An 18,085-nucleotide genomic window follows, 5' to 3' on the forward strand; every position below is an offset into this window, starting at 1 on the left:
CACAGTGTCAAGACTACCTGGATTGTGGTATGATAACCACTAAAAAACACTGCTCTATTGCCATGCCCACTGCCAGGGCTCAGCCTAACCTGTGGACAGAGGTCAGTCAGTTAAATTTCTCATATTGCCTAACACAAAGTCAGTCATTTCTCCCAGGTTGCTCCCCCTCAGGGAAAAGCTTCTTGACTTCTGGGCCTGATGGCCAGAGTGACTCTGCCCAAGTAACAGTGGAGATCACAGAACCTGGGAGAACTGTTTAGATAGAGGACCACTGACCAATCTCTGCCATTTTAATTAACATTTGATATCTAGATTATAATTTATTCTTCCCAGATTTCTGACTACATTTACAGCTAAGCTGACTATAGCTTGTCAGCTAGAAAACAGAACTTTAGCTCCTTGGCTTAAGGTAATTGACCACTGTATTAGCTTATTAGTCAATTCGTTAACTAGACAAGACTACCAGACCTCTTATCAAAGGCACACAGGTTTGCCTTGCTCACAAGCTTCATGATAAAGGATACACAAGTTCAGATGTAACCTTTCAAAGATGTAACCGACTACTCTTTCCTTATCTAAACTCAGTTCCAGTGACTAAATGCTACAGATTTTCTCCCTTTGTTATGCCACTGTCTTAACATTTACCAATAGAGTTCTTTATTTTTTTTCAATTTTTATTAGAATATTTTCTTCATTTACATTTCTAATGCTATCCCGAAAGTCCCCTATACCCTTCCCCGGCCCTGCTCCCCTACCCACCCACTCTCACTTCTTGGCCCTGGCATTCCCCTGTACTGGAGCATATAAAGTTTGCAAGACCAAGGGGCCTCTCTTCCCAATGATGGCGGACTAGGCCATCTTCTGCTACATATGCAGCTAGAGATAGGAGCTCTGGGGGTACTGGTTAGATCATCTTGTTGTTCCACCTATAGGGTTGCAGACCCCTTCAGCTCCTTGGGTACTTTCTCTAGCTCCTCCATTGGGGGCCCTGTGTTCCATCCAGTAGATGAGTTCTTTATTTTTATTTAAGTTTTATTGTATTATGATGAGAAAAGATACATAATTTGAATTTATCTGAATTTGTTAACATTTAAAAACATAATTTGAGTAAATAGATGTACATCACATTCTTCCTTCCATTTCTACCCCAACTCTTCCCAGAGACCCCCTTCAATACCTGCCATACATTTCATTTTTTATCATCTTTTTTAAAATTTATAAAATATTATAATAAAAATGAGTATTATAAATGCTGTTTGATATAAAACAATTGAACAGCCTTATATAGATGCTTGTCTACAGCAATACTGAAAGTACATGTTTTCTTAATATAAAGTTTAAATAGCTCCAAATATATTAACTGTTTGATATTTTAAAATAATATATCACTATTAGTTTTTTAATGAGCATAAATAAAGTCTTTCTGATTGTTTGTTTGCTTGTTTGTTTTCTTTTTAGTAGAGCTTAAAATCTTGGCTCTTACTGTGGTACAAATCCAAAATAAGAACAATTTTTGGACATTGGAGTTCATTGTAATAAGATTGTACTTACATCGCTCACATCACCAAAGGATTTTACCTCCATAGTATCTAAGCTAAGAGTTGACAGTTCTCCCACCAGCAATGAAGGAGTGTTCCTCTTTCTCCACATCCTTGCCAGCATCTGCTGTCACCTGAATTTTTGATCCTAGCCATTCTGACTGATGTGAGGTGGAATCTCAGGGTTGTTTTGATTTGCATTTCCCTGATGATTAAGGATGTTGAACATGTTTTCAAGTGCTTCTCAGCCCTTCAGTATTCCTCAGTTGAGAATTCTTTGTTTAGCTCTGTACCCCATTTTTAATGGGGTTATTTGAATTTTTGAAGTCTAGCTTCTTGAGCTCTTTGTATATATTAGATATTAGTCCCCTATCAGATTTAGGATTGGTAAAAATTCTTTCCCAATCTGTTGGTGGCCTTTTTGTCTTATTGACAGTATCATTTGCCCTATAGAAGCTTTGCAATTTTATGAGATCCTATTTGTTGATTCTTGATCTTACAGCACAAGCCATTGCTATTCTGTTTAGGAATTTTTCCCCTGTGCCCATATCTTTGAGGGTTTCCCCCACTTTCTCCTCTATAAATTTCAGTGTCTCATTTTCTGTGGAGTTCTTTGATCCACTTAGACTTGAGCTTTGTACAAGGAAATAAGAATGGATCAATTCTCATTCTTCTACATGATAACTGTCAGTTGTGCGAACACCCTTTATTGAAAATGCTGTCTTTTTTCCACTGAATGGTTTTAGCTCCCTTGTCAAATATCAGGTGACCATACATGTGTGGGTTCATTTCTGGGTCTTCAATTCTACTCCATTGATCTACCTGTCTGTCACTGTACCAGTACCATGCAGTTTTTATCACAATTGCTCTGTAGTACAGCTTGAGGTCCACAAGAGCCCTGGGACAGTGGAGTCAAAGCAAGGACTATGCAAGTGCAGAGGCCCACAAACAGAAGACAGGGAGAAACCAAGCTCTGCCAAGACTGCACACTGCAATGGAGGCCTCTCTCTCCCAGGTGCACCTACTAGTGCTGCCCTAATCATTCACAGGGTAAGGAGTTGCCAACGTGTCCATGAGGAAGTCCTTATTCATGTGCTTAAAAAGGAGTCAAAGCATTAGGAGTTAATTTTTGGTGGAGAATCTTCCATCTGAAGCCCTTTTGGTTCACTTTTCCTTGATTGTCCAGGGATGAGCATCTCCACTGGCTAGCCACTCCCCAGTGTACATCCTTCACAAATAACCGAAGCAAGTTCCCTGGCAGATTAAATGGTTTTCTTTTTGATTGAGATATCCCCTCCTTCACTTTCTTCCAGTGTTATGGAAATCAGAATGAAGCTCAAGTGAACTGACCCCTTCTTGTAAATTGGGCTGGAGACTGGACACTATCATTTTTCCGAGTGGATGTAGCTTAGGGGAGGAATGCCGCGCAGGCAGCAGAACGAACTCTGCCCTGTCCGAACCACCAGCAAGGTTGGTTTCCCCCACCAGCAAGGTTGGTTTCCCCCACCAGCAAGGTTGGTTTCCCTTCTCCTGAAGGAGCCTTCCAGGAAGCTGGTTCTCCAATAAACTCTACCTTCTGCTTCTCAGAGCAAAGTAAGGTCTGTTGAAGCTTCCAGCGTCCCCTCAGCCAGCGTTCTCCTTCTGCAATCTTCCTGGGGCACCATCCTCCCGCAGCTGGCTCTGTACAGAGCTTCACTTAGTCATAGATGAGCTCAAAGGTCTGCGACAACTTGCCCTGGCCCCAGGGCACCACCTTGGGATAGGAAAGGCTATCCTTTTAGCATACTATATATTTCCTTCGACACTTATCCTCATCCTAGGATCAAAGTCCTCTTTTTTCCATTTTCTCTCTCTGGCCTCAGTACTCCTTCCTATGTTTGGGTCTTCTTTATTTGGCTCAAGGTCACCTCTTGAAATCTTATCTACCCAATCCAAGTCACCCTGCCTCTTCTTTGTCCTGCTACTGGCACTGTTCTTCCTGCCTTGTACTTAAAAAAAAAAAAAAACACAAACAAACAAAACAAAAAACCAAAAAGTAAAAACAAACCACATTTCAGAACAATTTGTCTAAAATTCTCATTCTTTTTAAGATTTTTATTCTTAATTATGTATATTGGGGGGGGGTGGACAGCAGCATGTGCACATGAGAGTACCAGTGCCCACAGATACCAGGAGATGGCATCAGATTCCATGGATCAATCTCTACACTTTAAAATTCTGTTAATTCTCTTGTGTCTTCCTTCATCACAACCAGGTCCAGAGGGAAGCAGGTACAACCCACCAAGAACACATTCTTTTCTCAGACCTATGCTCTATTTTAAAATTTTTGATATTGTTTAAGAATTCCACACATTTGTGCGTTTAGCTCAAATTTGTTTTTCATCTCCTCTACCTCCAATTCCTCTCCTATTCTCCTTACTAACCTCCCCTCCAAACTCCATGTGTTTTTGTTTTGTTTAAACTTACAGAGTCCATGTAGGATCGTCTGTGTTTCTATGGGTGTAAGACCATCTTCTTCAAGAACACAGGTAGCCTCAGAGGGCCACACCAGTGAAGAAAACTGACTGCACACCCCCCCCTTACACACTCAATCACACTCACCAGGCATCAATAGCCAATAGTTTCTCATGTAGGGGTGGGAATTCACGAGCCCATCATCATCCATACTGGGGTGGGACTTCATGGGCTTGTCCTCATCTATGCTGACAGTTTTTGCTGGCTTGATCTAATGCAGAGCTCATGCATGTCACTATGAGTTGATGTGCACAACAGCCCTGCCATGTCTGGCAAAAACTGGCTGCTTCCCTGAGGATGTCCACCACCTTAAGATCTTTTCACTCCCCCTCCAAAATAACCCCTGAGTCTTTCAGAGGAGGAGTGTGAAACAGAAACAGATGTCCCCATTCTGACTCATGTTCTCTTTTTTTTTCTTTTTTTTTTTTCTTTTTTTTTTTTTTTTGGTTTTCGAGACAGGGTTTCTCTGTGTAGCCCTGGCTGTCCTGGAACTCACTCTGTAGACCAGGCTGTCCTCAAACTCAGAAATCCACCTGCCTCTGCCTCCCAAGTGATAGGATTAAAGGCATGCAGCACCACTGCCCGGCAACTCATGTTCTCATGTTTGGAGGGAATACACATCAGCAGCCCATTTCATGATATTATAAATTCAAGGCGATTACTTCCTGCTCTACATCCTGAGGTGACCTCAGTCATATCTCTGAGCCTTGGAAACTTTTATGTTACTATGACCAGGCTTACATCCCTCTTTTAACCATCACTGTCCAGTGTTGGAAGGTAATCATCCATACATAAACCCTCTACATCTACAGTTATGAGGAGTACCCATTGACACATAAGCTGCCAAATTTGGATAATACTGCAGAGAAGGGAAGGAGGAACTACAAACATGCAGGAAGAGTAGGAACCATGAGGAGGGTGGAGTAAAAGACAAGAGCCTGGGAAATGAGTAGTGAGAAACTCCTAAACTCTGAAGTACTGACAGGCAGCCTGCCATAAATATGGGATGTGCAGAGCAGGGCTCCAGAAATCCAAACTACCAATTGTGGTTAGGTCAACAGTGACAGTGTCTATACTGAATGTATATGGGCATTTTCTAGTCAATATTCTCTAAACAACACTGTGTGGCAAATGTTTACATAGCATTCACACTGGTATATGTGGTAAGTAATCTTGGAATGATTAAAAGAACACAGGAATGTGTGTGCAGATGACATGCAAACTCCTCTTTATTTTACATAAGGAACTTCTTCAGCATCCTCCAGTTTTGGTGTCCTTATTGTTTAGGAACCAATTTTCCATGAATGGTGATAGGTGACAGTATGTGGAAGATCCTATTTTCAAGTTCTCAGGCACTAGCACATGGCACATGGCCCCGTGTCTTTGCCTCCTGAAGATGTCCTTATCATATGTAAGAGGAATCCACTCCCTCATTTCTTCTGTTTTTCATTATCACATTACCACACAGAAGCTAGTTTGTGGATTATCTGTTCCCAAAGGAAACACCAGAATAAAATAATAAGGGAAAGTACAAAATCTTTAGAGAAAAACAATAATTAAATAAAGATTAGACTGTGTGGGTTATGAAAGTAGCAACCAAACTCCTACAACACAAAGACTGTCACTCTGTGGGGAAAGGCAGAGGAAAGAGTTGGCAGTGTCTGATGCTTGAGACCTATCCAGACCCTTTATAAATAACAGGGTTTTGGTCCTACCCTTACCCACTTCCTTAATAACAAGGGCAGCTTCTGTTCAGTGGGAAGCTATTATTTGGGCCACTGCAGCATCTTCCAGCTCCCTCTAGCAGTAGAATGGTGGTTTATTTTTATTTATAAAAGATTTCACCCCTTTCTTATTATCAGTCCTTGGAGCTTGGGTGGGGTTGACCCTACTCTTGGCTTTGGGGATGGGCAGTGATCCAGGCCTTAACTTAGATCAAGTGTTTATAATGACCTGATGAGACAAAAGAGTCAACCTCAGCGCTCTCTCTCTCTCTCTCTCTCTCTCTCTCTCTCTCTCTCTCTCTCTCTCTCAGTGTGTGTGTGTGTGTGTGTGTGTGTGTGTGTGTGTGTGTGTGTGTGTGCACGAGCACAAAAGTGCACATGCATGTATTGGCAGAGAAAAATAAGCTTTTTGTTTTCTTTATTGAGGTTGCTGATAGGGTATGAGTTGTGGACATACAGCACCAAGTAAGTCACACTGCCATGAGGAAAAAGCACCCACCCTGGGATCAAGCAAATCTGAATTCATTGTCCTGGACTTTTCACTTCCCAACATAAATAACTTAATCCTTTTACTACACTAATTTGAGTCTTAACTCAAATTAACTTTGAGTTATTTTTGAATAACTTCTATCTGAGTTTTACTCCCCTGTTATAGGTAGAGAAACCATATCTTGCCAAAGCACTACATGCTAGATTACTACAATCCGGGACCTGTTTGAGTGCAACTCTTAGCTGTCACACTCTGCAGCTTCTGTTATTGCTCACACTGAAGGTAGTAAACCTCACATTGGAAAACACTTAGCAGTCAACCATTCTCAAGGTCTGTGACTCAATCAGGTGAGCAATGGAGATTCCATATTCACTGTTCCTTCCTATTTCCAACTGAGTTTGTTTGGGTCACATAAGTCAGTACATTTTAACACAGACTCAGCCTGCTATATAGTGAGCAGGTTCTTCAGTCTTCATTCCCACACTCTTTTCTTTGATCTACAACATTTTACTCAACTATTAGAACAGGCAGAAAAGAGAAATACAGGGGATGGCTGTACATCAGAACCTTCTCTTTATATGCTAACTTCAGACAGTAGTCCTTATTCAACTAGGCCTGGGGAACATTGAAAATACTGACAGAAAAGACTGGAACAGAAAAACACAGAGAGAGAGAGAGAGCAGATCCTGTGCGACAGCTCTCTGTACCAAATAACTCCAGGAAAGAGCTGGTCTCTTAGGAGTGCTGACAAACCTGGGACCACAGATAAGACCAACACTTCTGCTCAAATTCCTGGCCAAAAGAGGGAGACACTCAAAGCCATCAGGACACAGGAACCAAGCAAGAGCCTGGGACAGGATCCTTCTGGTTTCTATCTGCACCCCAGAGCTGACCCTGTGCCAAAGCTCTCCATACACATTTCCTCCTGGAGAGATCTGGTCCAGGAGTATTGACATACAGGCTTGCAGGAGGGACAAGTAACAGTCAGAGACAGCAAGACCAGATAACTCCAGAGATAACCAGATGGTGAGAGGCAAGGCCTAGAACATAAGCAACGGAAACCAACACTACTTGGCATCATTAGGTTCTTGCAACCCAGTGAGCCCTGGATATTCAAATCACCAGAAAAGCAAGACTCTGATGTAAAAATCACATCTAATGATGAAGATAGAGGACTTTAAGGCAGACATAAATAACCCCCTTAGAGAAATACAGGAGAAAACAGGTAAACAGGTAGAAGCCCTGAAAGAGAAAACACAAAAATCCCTTAAAGAATTGCACGAAAACACAACTAAACAGGTGAAGGAATCGAACAAGACCATGCAGGATCTAAACCTGGAAGTAGACACAATAAAGAAATCACAAAGGGAGACAACTCTGGAGATAGAAAACCTAGGCAAAAGATCAGGAGTCATAGATGCAAGCATCAAAAACAGAATATAAGAGATAGAAGAGAGAATGTCAGGTGCAGAAGATTCCATAGAAAACATTGACACAATCGTCAAAGAAAATGCAAAATGCAAAAACCTCTTACTTCAAAACATCCAGGAAATCCAGGACACAATGAGAAGACCAAACCTAAGGATAATAGGTATAGAAGAGAGTGAAGATTCCAAACTGAAAGGGCCAGTAAATATCTTCCACAAAATTAGAGAAGAAAACTTCCCCAAACTTAGGAAGAGAAGCACATGAACATACAAGAAGCCTACATAACTCCAGATAGATTGGACCAGAAGAGAAATTCCTCCCATCACATGATAGTCAAAACACCAAATCTACAAAACAAAGAAAGAATATTAAAAGCAGTAAGGAGAATTACACAAGACTTGTCACCAGAGACAATGAAAACTAGAAGATCCTGGGAAAGGTGTCATACAGACCCTAGGAGAACACAAATGCAAGCCCAGACTACTACACCCACCAAAACTCGCAATTACCATAGATGGAGAAACCAAGATATTCCATGATGTGATGGTTTGTATATTCATGGACCAGGGAGTGGCAACCTTTGGAGGTGTGGCCTTGGAATATGTGTGACCTGGTTGGAGTAGGTGTGTCATTGTGGGTGTGAGCATATGATCCTCACCCTAGTTGCCTGGAAGTCAGTCTTCCACTAGCAGCCTTTGGATGAAGAGGTAGAGCTCTCAGCTCTGCCTGCACCATGCCTGCCTGGATACTGCCATGCTCCCACCTTGGTGATAATGGACTGAACCTCTGAACCTCTGTACCTGTAAGCCAGCCCCAATTAAATGTTGTTTTTATAAGACTTTCCTTGGTTATGGTGTCTGTTCACAGTAGTTAAAAACCTAACTAAGACACATGACAAAACCAAATTTACACAATATCTTTCCACAAATCCATCCCTACAAAGGATAATAGACGGAAAATTCCAATACAAGTAGGGAAACTACACCATAGAAAAAGTAAGAAAGTAATCTTCTTTCAACAAACCCAAAAGAAGATAGCCACACAAACATAATTCCACCTTTAACAAAACAAACAAACAAACAAACAAAAAAACAGGAAGGAACAATCACTATTCTTTAATATCTCTTAACACCAATGGACTTAATTCCCCAATAAAAAGATGTAGACTAAAAGACTGAATATGTAAACAGGACCCAGCATTTTGCGGCATACAGGAAAAGCACCTCAGTGTCATAGACAGACACTATCTCAGAGTAAAGGGCTGGAAAACAAGTTTCCAAGCAATTGGTCCCAAGAAACAAGCTGGAGTAACCATTCTAATATCGAATAAAATGGACTTCCAACCCAAAGTTATCAAAAAAGACAAGGAGGGGCACTTCATACTCATCAAAGCTAAAATCTTCCAAGAGGAACTCTCAGTTCTGAACATCAATGCTCCAAATGCAAGTGCACAGTCATTCATTAAAAAAAACTTCACTAAAGTTCAAAGCACACATTGTATCTCAAACAATAATAGTGGGAGACTTCAACACCCCATTCTCATCAATGGACAGATCATGGATACATAAACTAAACAGAGACACAGAAAAACTAGCAGAAGCTATGGACCAAATGGATTTACCAGATATCTATAGAACATTTCATCCTAAAACAAAAGAATATACCTTCTTCTCAGAACCTCAAGGTACCTTCTCCAAAATTTACCATAAAATCAGTACAAAACAGGCCTCAGTAGATACAAGAAGATTGAAATAATCCCATGCATCCTATCAGATCACCATGGTCTAAGGCTGTTCTTCAATAACATCAAAAGCAACAGAAAGCCCACATATACATGGAAGCTGAACCATGCCCTATTCAATGATAATTTGGCCAAGGAAGAAATAAAGAAAGAAATTAAAGACTTTTTAGAATATAATGAAAATGAAGGCATAACATATCCAAACTTATAGGACACAATGAGAGCAATGCTAAGAGAAAAACTAACAGCTCTGAGTGCCTCCAAAAAAGAAACTGGAGAGAGCATATACTACTTCAGGTGTGCATACACAGATTAACAGCACACCTGAAAGCTCTAGAACAAAAAGAAGCAAATTCACCCAAGTGGAGTAGACAGCAGGAAATAATCAAACTCAGGGCAGAAATCAACCAAGTAGAAACAAAAAGAACTATACAAAGAATCAACAAAATCAGGAGCTGGTTCTTTGAGAAAATCTTTCCTTCCTTTCTTCCTGCCCTCCTGCTCTCCATTATTTCTGTCCTTCCTTTCTTTTGTCTTTTTTGTTCCTTTTCTTCCTTCCTTCCTTCCTTTCTTCCTTCCTTCCTTCCTTCCTTCCTTCCTTCTTTCCTTCTTTTCCTTCCTTTCGTTCTTTGTTTTTTGTTTTTTTTTTTTTAAATCAAATATAGTCTAACAGGAGTCAAACTGAAAAAGGAAACTTCAGTTGAGAAAAAGTCTCCAGCAGATTATCTAGTAGGCAAAAGATCATTGAGTATTTTCTTAACTGATGATTTACTATTGCAAGTGCCATCCCTGAACAACTGGAAGAAGAAATCAGTCTATACAAGATAGTAATTCTGTTCCTTCATGACCTCTTCTTCAGTGCCTGCCTCCAAGTTCATGTTTGTTTTCCTGTCCTGACTACCTACCATTCATAATGTACTGTAAGATATAAGATGAAATAAACTCTTTCCTCTCAGAAGAAGAACAAGAGGAAGAAGAGGAGGGGGAGGGGGAGGGAGAGGGGGAAGTTGTTTTCCGGAAAGCTACATGTTACTTTGAGACAGTCGTTCCAAATACATTTAAAATAATTATAAAAAAATCTGTCACAGGAAAAAAAAGTGATGATCCATAATCAAAAAAGTTACTACAGCTTAAACAGAAAATATTTCCTGCTCAGGACTGTCATAGCCACGGTTTACAAAACACACACCTATTGATTAATGCAATAAGATGTCAATTAGATGTACATTCCTGAGGTCTTTTTATTTTTATCATTTATTGTTTTGTCTTTTCTTCTCATTATATTAGGTATACATTGCTTTATAAACTATGGTAAAAATACCAACAATAAAAATTTAAAACTTTGTTAATTAAAAAAATGATATTAAAAAAAGTTGTGATATGTCTGATTCCTGAAACTCCCTAGCTTTCTATTTTATCATGTGATTTCTCTCTCATACACCTCCCATGATGTCACCTGCCATAATGAGAAGCAGACAGGAGGACCTGAACCAAAGCCTTCAAAACTATAAGCAACAAACCTTTTCTCTTATAACAGTATCCGGCTTCAAATATTCCACTATAGTAACAGAAAATTGATCAACAGAATGTTTTAAGTGCACCAGCTGGAAAATATAGGCTTTGCAACTGTGCAGGAACATAAATCTAATTAGATGGGACCCAAATGGAATGCCACGAGGATTCAGCATAAATTCTAATTGTAGGCTCCTGCCTGAAAAGAAACAAACAAACAAACAAAAAAACAAGCAGCTGCCTCCTCATTCTACACTCTACATATTGGCAAGTAGAAAAAACTCTGAGATATTTGCCTGCTGGTCTGTTTACAACAATCAGAAAAGGAACTAATCTGGATATACCTCAATAGACGAATGGATAATGAAAATTTTGTACATATACACAATGGAATTTTATTCAACCATAAAAAACTGAAATTTGCAAAAAATAGATGGATATGAAAAATATATTATACAGAGTAATTCAGACTCATAAGAACAAAACATACCCAGTTCTTTTTTCCATGGATCCTAGTTTGTATACAGGTATGCATAGTGATGACTAGAAATATGAATAAAACCTAAAATATCTAGGTAGGAGAGCATCAGATAAAAAGAGGTGCTGAAGGGGACCAAGAGGGTAAATGAGACATTAGGAGAAAACTCTGAGGGACTTACCAGGAGGATTGGAAAGACAGTGGTGGGGACGGTGAGACTGGAGGAGAATCTAACACAACACTTATGTTAAAAATGCTTAAAGAAAAACTCTGGGTTTTATACAGCTGATGAGATAGTTCAGATGGTGAGGACACCTGCCACCAAGCCTGACAACCTGAGTTCAATCCCCAATACACAAGTGGTGGAAGGAGAGACCCAATTCTGCCAAATTTGACAATTCTGACCACTACACCTGGTATGGTACACTCACACCATGAATACACACAAAATAAGCAAATGTGTTTTCTAATTACCTGAAAATATTCAAGTACAGGAAATCCACAAAAAGATTCTCATTCCCCACTTCTCTTTGGAGACACAGCTACAGGAGGCCTGCATTTTCCTAAGCAAACAGTCAGCTAGAGCCCCAGAGCTGTTGCCCCTAACCTACACACAGCCAGCTTAACTTCCAGCCCAGGCACCAGCTCCTCATTTCTTAAGGTCTCAGTCTGGGTTTGTCATCCTTATATTGAAAAATATTTTTATTCCCAAATCTGTCTATAAATAGTTGAAAGTGGGTGAGAGCATATTCTGGTAACTGACTTACATTTAAGAGCTGTAAGAATGGGTGTGGATTTTTCAACCAGACTATGTTTAATGCTGGGATCTGGCCCAAATGATTTTCTAAGTTTTCTTTTTATTCCAACTCCTTATATCTTATAAAAATATGGAAAGAATTAAGCTAAACCCCATAAAGTTACTGTAAAAGTACCTGGAACATGATAAGAAGCCTTGGATACTATGTAAAGCATTTACATTGTACAATGGTGTCACTAGATAATGTTCTTCTACCACTACCACATTCACACAGAAGACCTAATTCCAGCACCTCAGACTATCAAGAGACTATTCTTTAAAGGGTAATGGAAGTTAAAGGCATTAGGGTGGACCACAGTAATATATGGCTTGAGTCCTAGGAAGATGAGTTATGACATAAGACATACCAAAAAAGGTCATGTGAACACACAAAGAAATCTATCTGTAGCCAAGGAAATCTGCTCTCAGAAGAAAGCCTGGCAACCCTTAATCTTGAGCATCAACTGAGGGATTACTTTCTTTAGCTTTGAACCCTCTAGCCTGTGGTACTTTGTGCAGGAAGAAAACTAATATAGATGTACATATAAAACAATCAAAATAATTAATACACTTACCAACATTTATTTGTCCATCCAACACTGCAGCACCTACTATGTTCCAAAAACTGCCTGTCCTTGTATGCAGCATCTTTACCTTCATACAAGTTAATCTCCTTATCACACTTATATTTACTGTATGGGGGATGGGTACACAGTGGCATGCATGTGAAGGTCTTGTAGGAGACGCGAGATATGCATGAGACAACTTGCAAGAGTTGGTTCTCCACTTCACTGAGTTGGATCAAACTCAGGTCCTTAGGCTTAGCAAGAACCTTTTCCTATGGAGCTACCATGACAGCCTCAAATGACACTTTCTTGTCAGTTAAAAACCAAGCTCTTTTTCTAATCATTTTCTGTGGTGTTTGGTCATTACTGAGGATGGCTTCTGATGGAAATTATCCTTTCTCTGGGTGTGAAAGGAGCAGCATCAGAAAGCCTGACTCTGAAGACACTACATTGAGTTAGCCTTTGGAGTTACTTGTGACTAGGCCAATCTCTTTCCTCATTCTGACTTAGATGGTCTTTATGTGAAGCTAGGAGAGGTATGTTTTAAGTCTCCCCATTAATTCTAACATGCAACCATGGTTGAACACTATTACTCTAGTTTGAATGGACTTAAATATTTTTTCAATTTTCTTTTTATTATTTCTTTGAAGGGCCTCTAGGGTCACCTCAGTTGCAACTCAAAGTTCAGTCCTTATGTCGCCAGCAAGCAATCACCTGGAAGCTTGCCTGACTACTAAATCAAAATCTACTTAACAGGATTCGCCACGTAATTCAAATTCACTACAAGATGTTAGAAATATTGAATTCCCATGAGAAGTGCCTGGAAAACTCATTATAAGCAATACTAGTTGTTTCCTCTAGAGCCACACAAAATATCAGGCTCTGGGAAGGGTCTAGGGAGCAAGATTTAAGTATTCTTGTGTAACTGGTCAGGCAAAGGCCTGAGGCCTGGGACCTGCTTACTTAGGCTAGTATACACCACTCACTCCTTGCTTCTGCTCAGCTCCCGCCTCATAACCCTCCAATTATTACTTTGTAATATTAAATACAATGGTGACACAAGAATATTTTTTTTATTTTTTTTCCATTGTACATGCACACTTGCAAGTATTTATGCCACTTAGGAACAGGGAAATAATCACATTATTACCAGGATATCAAATTATCAACTACAGAAACTAATGAAAAGATTATGTTGTATTTGATTATTTTCACAGAACACAGCAACCCTAACAGTCCATACAAGTCTCTATGTTACAAAGGAGAAAAGGGTCTCAAGTGCCTTACATCAGGGTCATAGGCAGATTTACAACATAATGGTCTCTTCTTTTGTATCTGTGGCAGAATATCCTCACCAATGCTCTTTTGAGTTCCACTAATTGTGAAGACTCATTTATGAGTCCCACTTCTAAAAATATCATCAGTTCACACAAAATTCACATTAGTGGAGTTATTGTGATCATGAGAGTGCACATTTCAGCTCAATGCCCCAGTCTCCCAAAGTAGATCCAGCTGCACTGGTATATGCACTTGGACTTTCACGAAAAATGCAGGAGGAAGAAGATACAGATGACATTAGGTTACTCATTGCTTCTAGCTACAAGGTACACAGGGTCCAGGCACCACTTTCTTCACTCTTATTTTTTGGAAATTTACATAATAAATAGCAAAAGCAAACTTATACAGCTCTGTTTTCCTCATTAGACAAAAATACAAAATGTGGTAAGATTTTAGAGGACAAATACTCAGCATTTAGCATAATCTTACACACTTTAGGATGTAACTTCTACCCAATATAGTAACATTACTTTTGGTTTGTTTCTGTAATTACAAAAAAAAAAAAAAAAAAAAGAAATTAACTAACGATGATGAAGACTGCCCAGAACTCTGAATCCATCCTTGACCTGGCATCTTGTTTACATACACCTTTAACTCTCCCATCCCAACCCTGAGTAAGGTCTCTTCTGTCACCTTCATCACTAAGAGATAGGATAACTATCTCTGCAGCATCACAATGCATTTCTATCAAGTTTTACTGACCCACTCAATACCAGGTTCATACCTATCTTGCCCTGATTCCCTTGCCTATTTTCTCAAGGACCCCCTCACAAAGGTAAGAATGAAGTCTTCCATACCAGCATGGGGGCTGGCTTACAGAGTTCTACTTTCCAAAGAAGATAAGTCAGAACACAGACAAACTTTGGTAGAGATGGTCCAGCTCAGCCTGCACACTTACCAGAAATATCTAGAACAGGTTCTGCCTGTCCTGTCCCCAGTAACACCTTGGGATTCTTCCATAGTGAGTACATTTGGGCTAAGAAACAAAGATAGCAAAGCACTACTGAGTGGGAAAGCTGGGGGCTGGGGACCCCAGTGGCATAGGCTATCAAATGAGACAAAAGGAAGAAGCCCCTGGGACTTAAAAAGAAACAGACAGAAGACACAAGAGACCACAACACTGCTGCCTTAGGGTTTCTAATTCTAGCAGATGCATACAACTTTAGAACTACTGAACAAAGCCAGGATTCAGGACCTATGTCTGACCATAGACTCTCTTGAGACCTTTTGGTTTTTCTTTATCCTATCTCAGCCTACTACATGAGTGTGCAAAGGAAGCCTCTTTCTGCCTCCCTAACTGTATGTAGAAAAGTCTGGTTGATGATTTTTTTTTTGTCTGCACTGTGATGCTATTTTAAAAGGCTGGGAGAGGGTTCATAAGGAGAGTAGGAAGTCCCAAGGTAGGTTGATAGGGAAGGAGACTAAGTTGCATGAAGGTGTGACGTAAACATGGGCATAGAAATGAAAAATCTCTCTTCCTCAAAATTCCTTCTTGTCCCTTCTTAGCAAGGAATAAGGAATAAGAGAAATGGCACAGATACCCAGTTGATAAAGATGTGGTCCAAAGCTCTACCCTTCTCAGGGCTCACAACATGAGAGCAACAAGCATATGTTCACAAATGCCAGGCTGCCCACCAATCTGACAAGCAGTAGGTTTTCTAAAGTCTGGGGAAGGTGGGTTTGTAGCTCATGCATTGGGAAGGTACCTGGGTCCATAGGCAGTTCTTGAGGTCTTTGATAAGCAAGATGGAGCCAATAACACCCACCTAGCCAACAGTCAATGGACTGACTGCAGTCAGGCATAGCCAGACCATGATGAGGGTTCACTAGCAGGCTGTCTATGAGGCAAGAAGAGATGTATGATGTGAACAGAACATATTCTTGTTTTCCCTTGTCCTCATCCACACCAGTAGTCTGCTGGACCTAGGCTGAAGTGGGAAACAAAATAGGAAGAACCTTGGTTGATGTCTCCATACCCACAGAATAAAAGCACTGGCTTCATTTTGTGATAGCAATAGAAAAATCTTGCCACTGATAACATGCATGCTTAAAATGGACACAAAGCCCAGCTGACTGGCCATGAAGTAGCATAGCTTGAATATCCATCTGGACAATGACTCAGAATGTCCAGGTGAAAGGAAAGTGGGAAGAGCCAGAGCCAAGAACAGGGACTGGATAGTGTAGAGAAAGTCATATATCAGAAGTGATTGATACACAAACAGTGAGAATGTCACACATGCAACACTATTGTGACAAGGTGAGGTCATGGGGAAGCAGAGAATATTATCACAAATGTCACATTCTTGAAGATAAGTCCAAAGTGGCTACCATGTATGGTATGAACAGAAGGCAGACAACCAAACCCACGTGGTCAGCCTAACAGGTCCAGCAAGAGGTGGTAGGGAGATCTGTGTCGGATCAGTTGGGCTGCCTCACTGCAGGTGCAGGGCTCAGTTTTGCTGGACCTGGCCTTTCTTCCTTTCCTTTCTCTCCACGGGCTTCTTCACTGATCAGGTAGTACTGTAGAGGATTGGGCCACAGGTCCTCATTAATTATCTCAACAATCTTGTCAGACTCAATAGAGCTGTGATTTGAAAACCACCCAAAGAAGCTACCATTGTTTTCTGGGTTTTCCTTGCTTAGGGATTGTAGATCATGGCCTGGGAGCCACTGGATTGGAGCTGAACGAGACACCACTTGACCGGATGGACCACAGCCATATTCCTTAATGAGCACCTTGTTTTGGAAATAGGGGTTTCGGCCAAAGTAGAACTTGATTTTGTAGCCCAACCTGGCAAGGCCAAGTTCTTCCACCTCCAGTCTGTTCAAATAGCTCAATACCTCCTTATCTTTGGTATTCAGAAAAGCTGACAGCTGGGGATGGTTCTGAAAAGCTTGCCCCCAGAAGCCCGGAATGCTCTGGATGAGGAGGTTCCGGCGCTCTAAGTGGTGAAGTCGCAACTGGCCAAACTTGCGTGAAAGCCTGAGATATGCCCTGTCAGCCTGTGCATTCATGGTCTCTAGCTTTAGCTGGACCGTCTCTAGGGTATCCATGCTGCCCACTGTCGCGGGAGACCCTGCCCCAGCATGCTTCTCTGTCATCTTTTTTTCCTCCCCCACTGGAGCAGCGGCGCACAACCCCGCAGAGGCCATCTTCGGCTTCCCACTAACTGTGGCCTGAGGTCCCCTCCCCGTGGCGCTCCGAGTATCTGGGGCCTTCCTCCCGGGGACTCGCCGATTTCCAATGCGGGAGCCGCGTCGCAGCTTCGCCAAGGCTCCCACGGTTCCCACGAAGCTGGTGTCGCTGGTCAGGCGCTCGGCGAGGGAACGGGCCCTCTCCAGGTCCGGATCAGGGGCCGCCAGCCCGCGCTCGTCTGCAGCCCGAGCCCGCAACGCCAGGCCGCAGTCCAGCGGGAGGCGGCAGGCCGCCTCTTCCCGCAGCTCGGCTGGTTCGGCGCCTCCTTGAGCTGCGCCGGCCTGCACCTGCGCGGCCGCGGAGTCCTCCCCGAGCCGCGGGCTCTGTGGTGGCTTTTCGTCGTGCCAGGCGTCTTCCGCAGCGGCCCGGACCCGGGCTCTGGCCCGGCCTTTGCCCCGGCCTTTGGCGCGGGAAGACTTTCGACCCCTACTCCGTCCGCTCATGGTGCCAGAGAACAAGGTTTCAAAGCCGCTACCAGCCCAGGGTCTCTACGAAGCTGGCCTCTCCATGGCAACCGTGACGTCACCACGGCAGGACCCACTGCACCCAGTGATTGGCTCCGCTCAGCGGCTGCGTACCAGCCCACCCTCACATGCTACACGCCCTTAGTCTTATTTTGCAGTTAGAAAGTTAGTTTCCACCTGTGCTTGGCCTTGGTAGTGTTGCTGACTCATCTCCTATCATTGATAGCAAGCGTGTCCCCAGGGGTTCATAAGACAGAGCCATTGCTCCTACAGTGACATCGTAAAGGCACCCACTACCGT

At 41.8% G+C, this 18,085-nt stretch overlaps 1 protein-coding gene across 1 annotated transcript; it reads right to left on the reverse strand.

Annotated features, from left to right (window-relative positions):
- Positions 1-13,841: 13,841 nt before the first annotated feature.
- Positions 13,842-17,850, reverse strand: Tspyl5 (testis-specific protein, Y-encoded-like 5). Its single transcript, NM_001085421.1, has one exon. The coding sequence runs from the start codon at positions 17,762-17,764 to the stop codon at positions 16,544-16,546; it is 1,221 nt and encodes a 406-aa protein (NP_001078890.1). The 5' UTR covers positions 17,765-17,850; the 3' UTR covers positions 13,842-16,543.
- Positions 17,851-18,085: the final 235 nt, after the last annotated feature.

This window comes from Mus musculus, chromosome 15, assembly GCF_000001635.26.
Source record: "Mus musculus strain C57BL/6J chromosome 15, GRCm38.p6 C57BL/6J".
Classification (NCBI taxonomy): Eukaryota; Metazoa; Chordata; class Mammalia; order Rodentia; family Muridae; genus Mus; species Mus musculus.

Excerpts from the sequence above, each read along its gene's own strand:
- Tspyl5 (NM_001085421.1), bottom strand. The coding sequence starts at position 17,764 with ATGAGCGGACGGAGTAGGGGTCGAAAGTCTTCCCGCGCCAAAGGCCGG.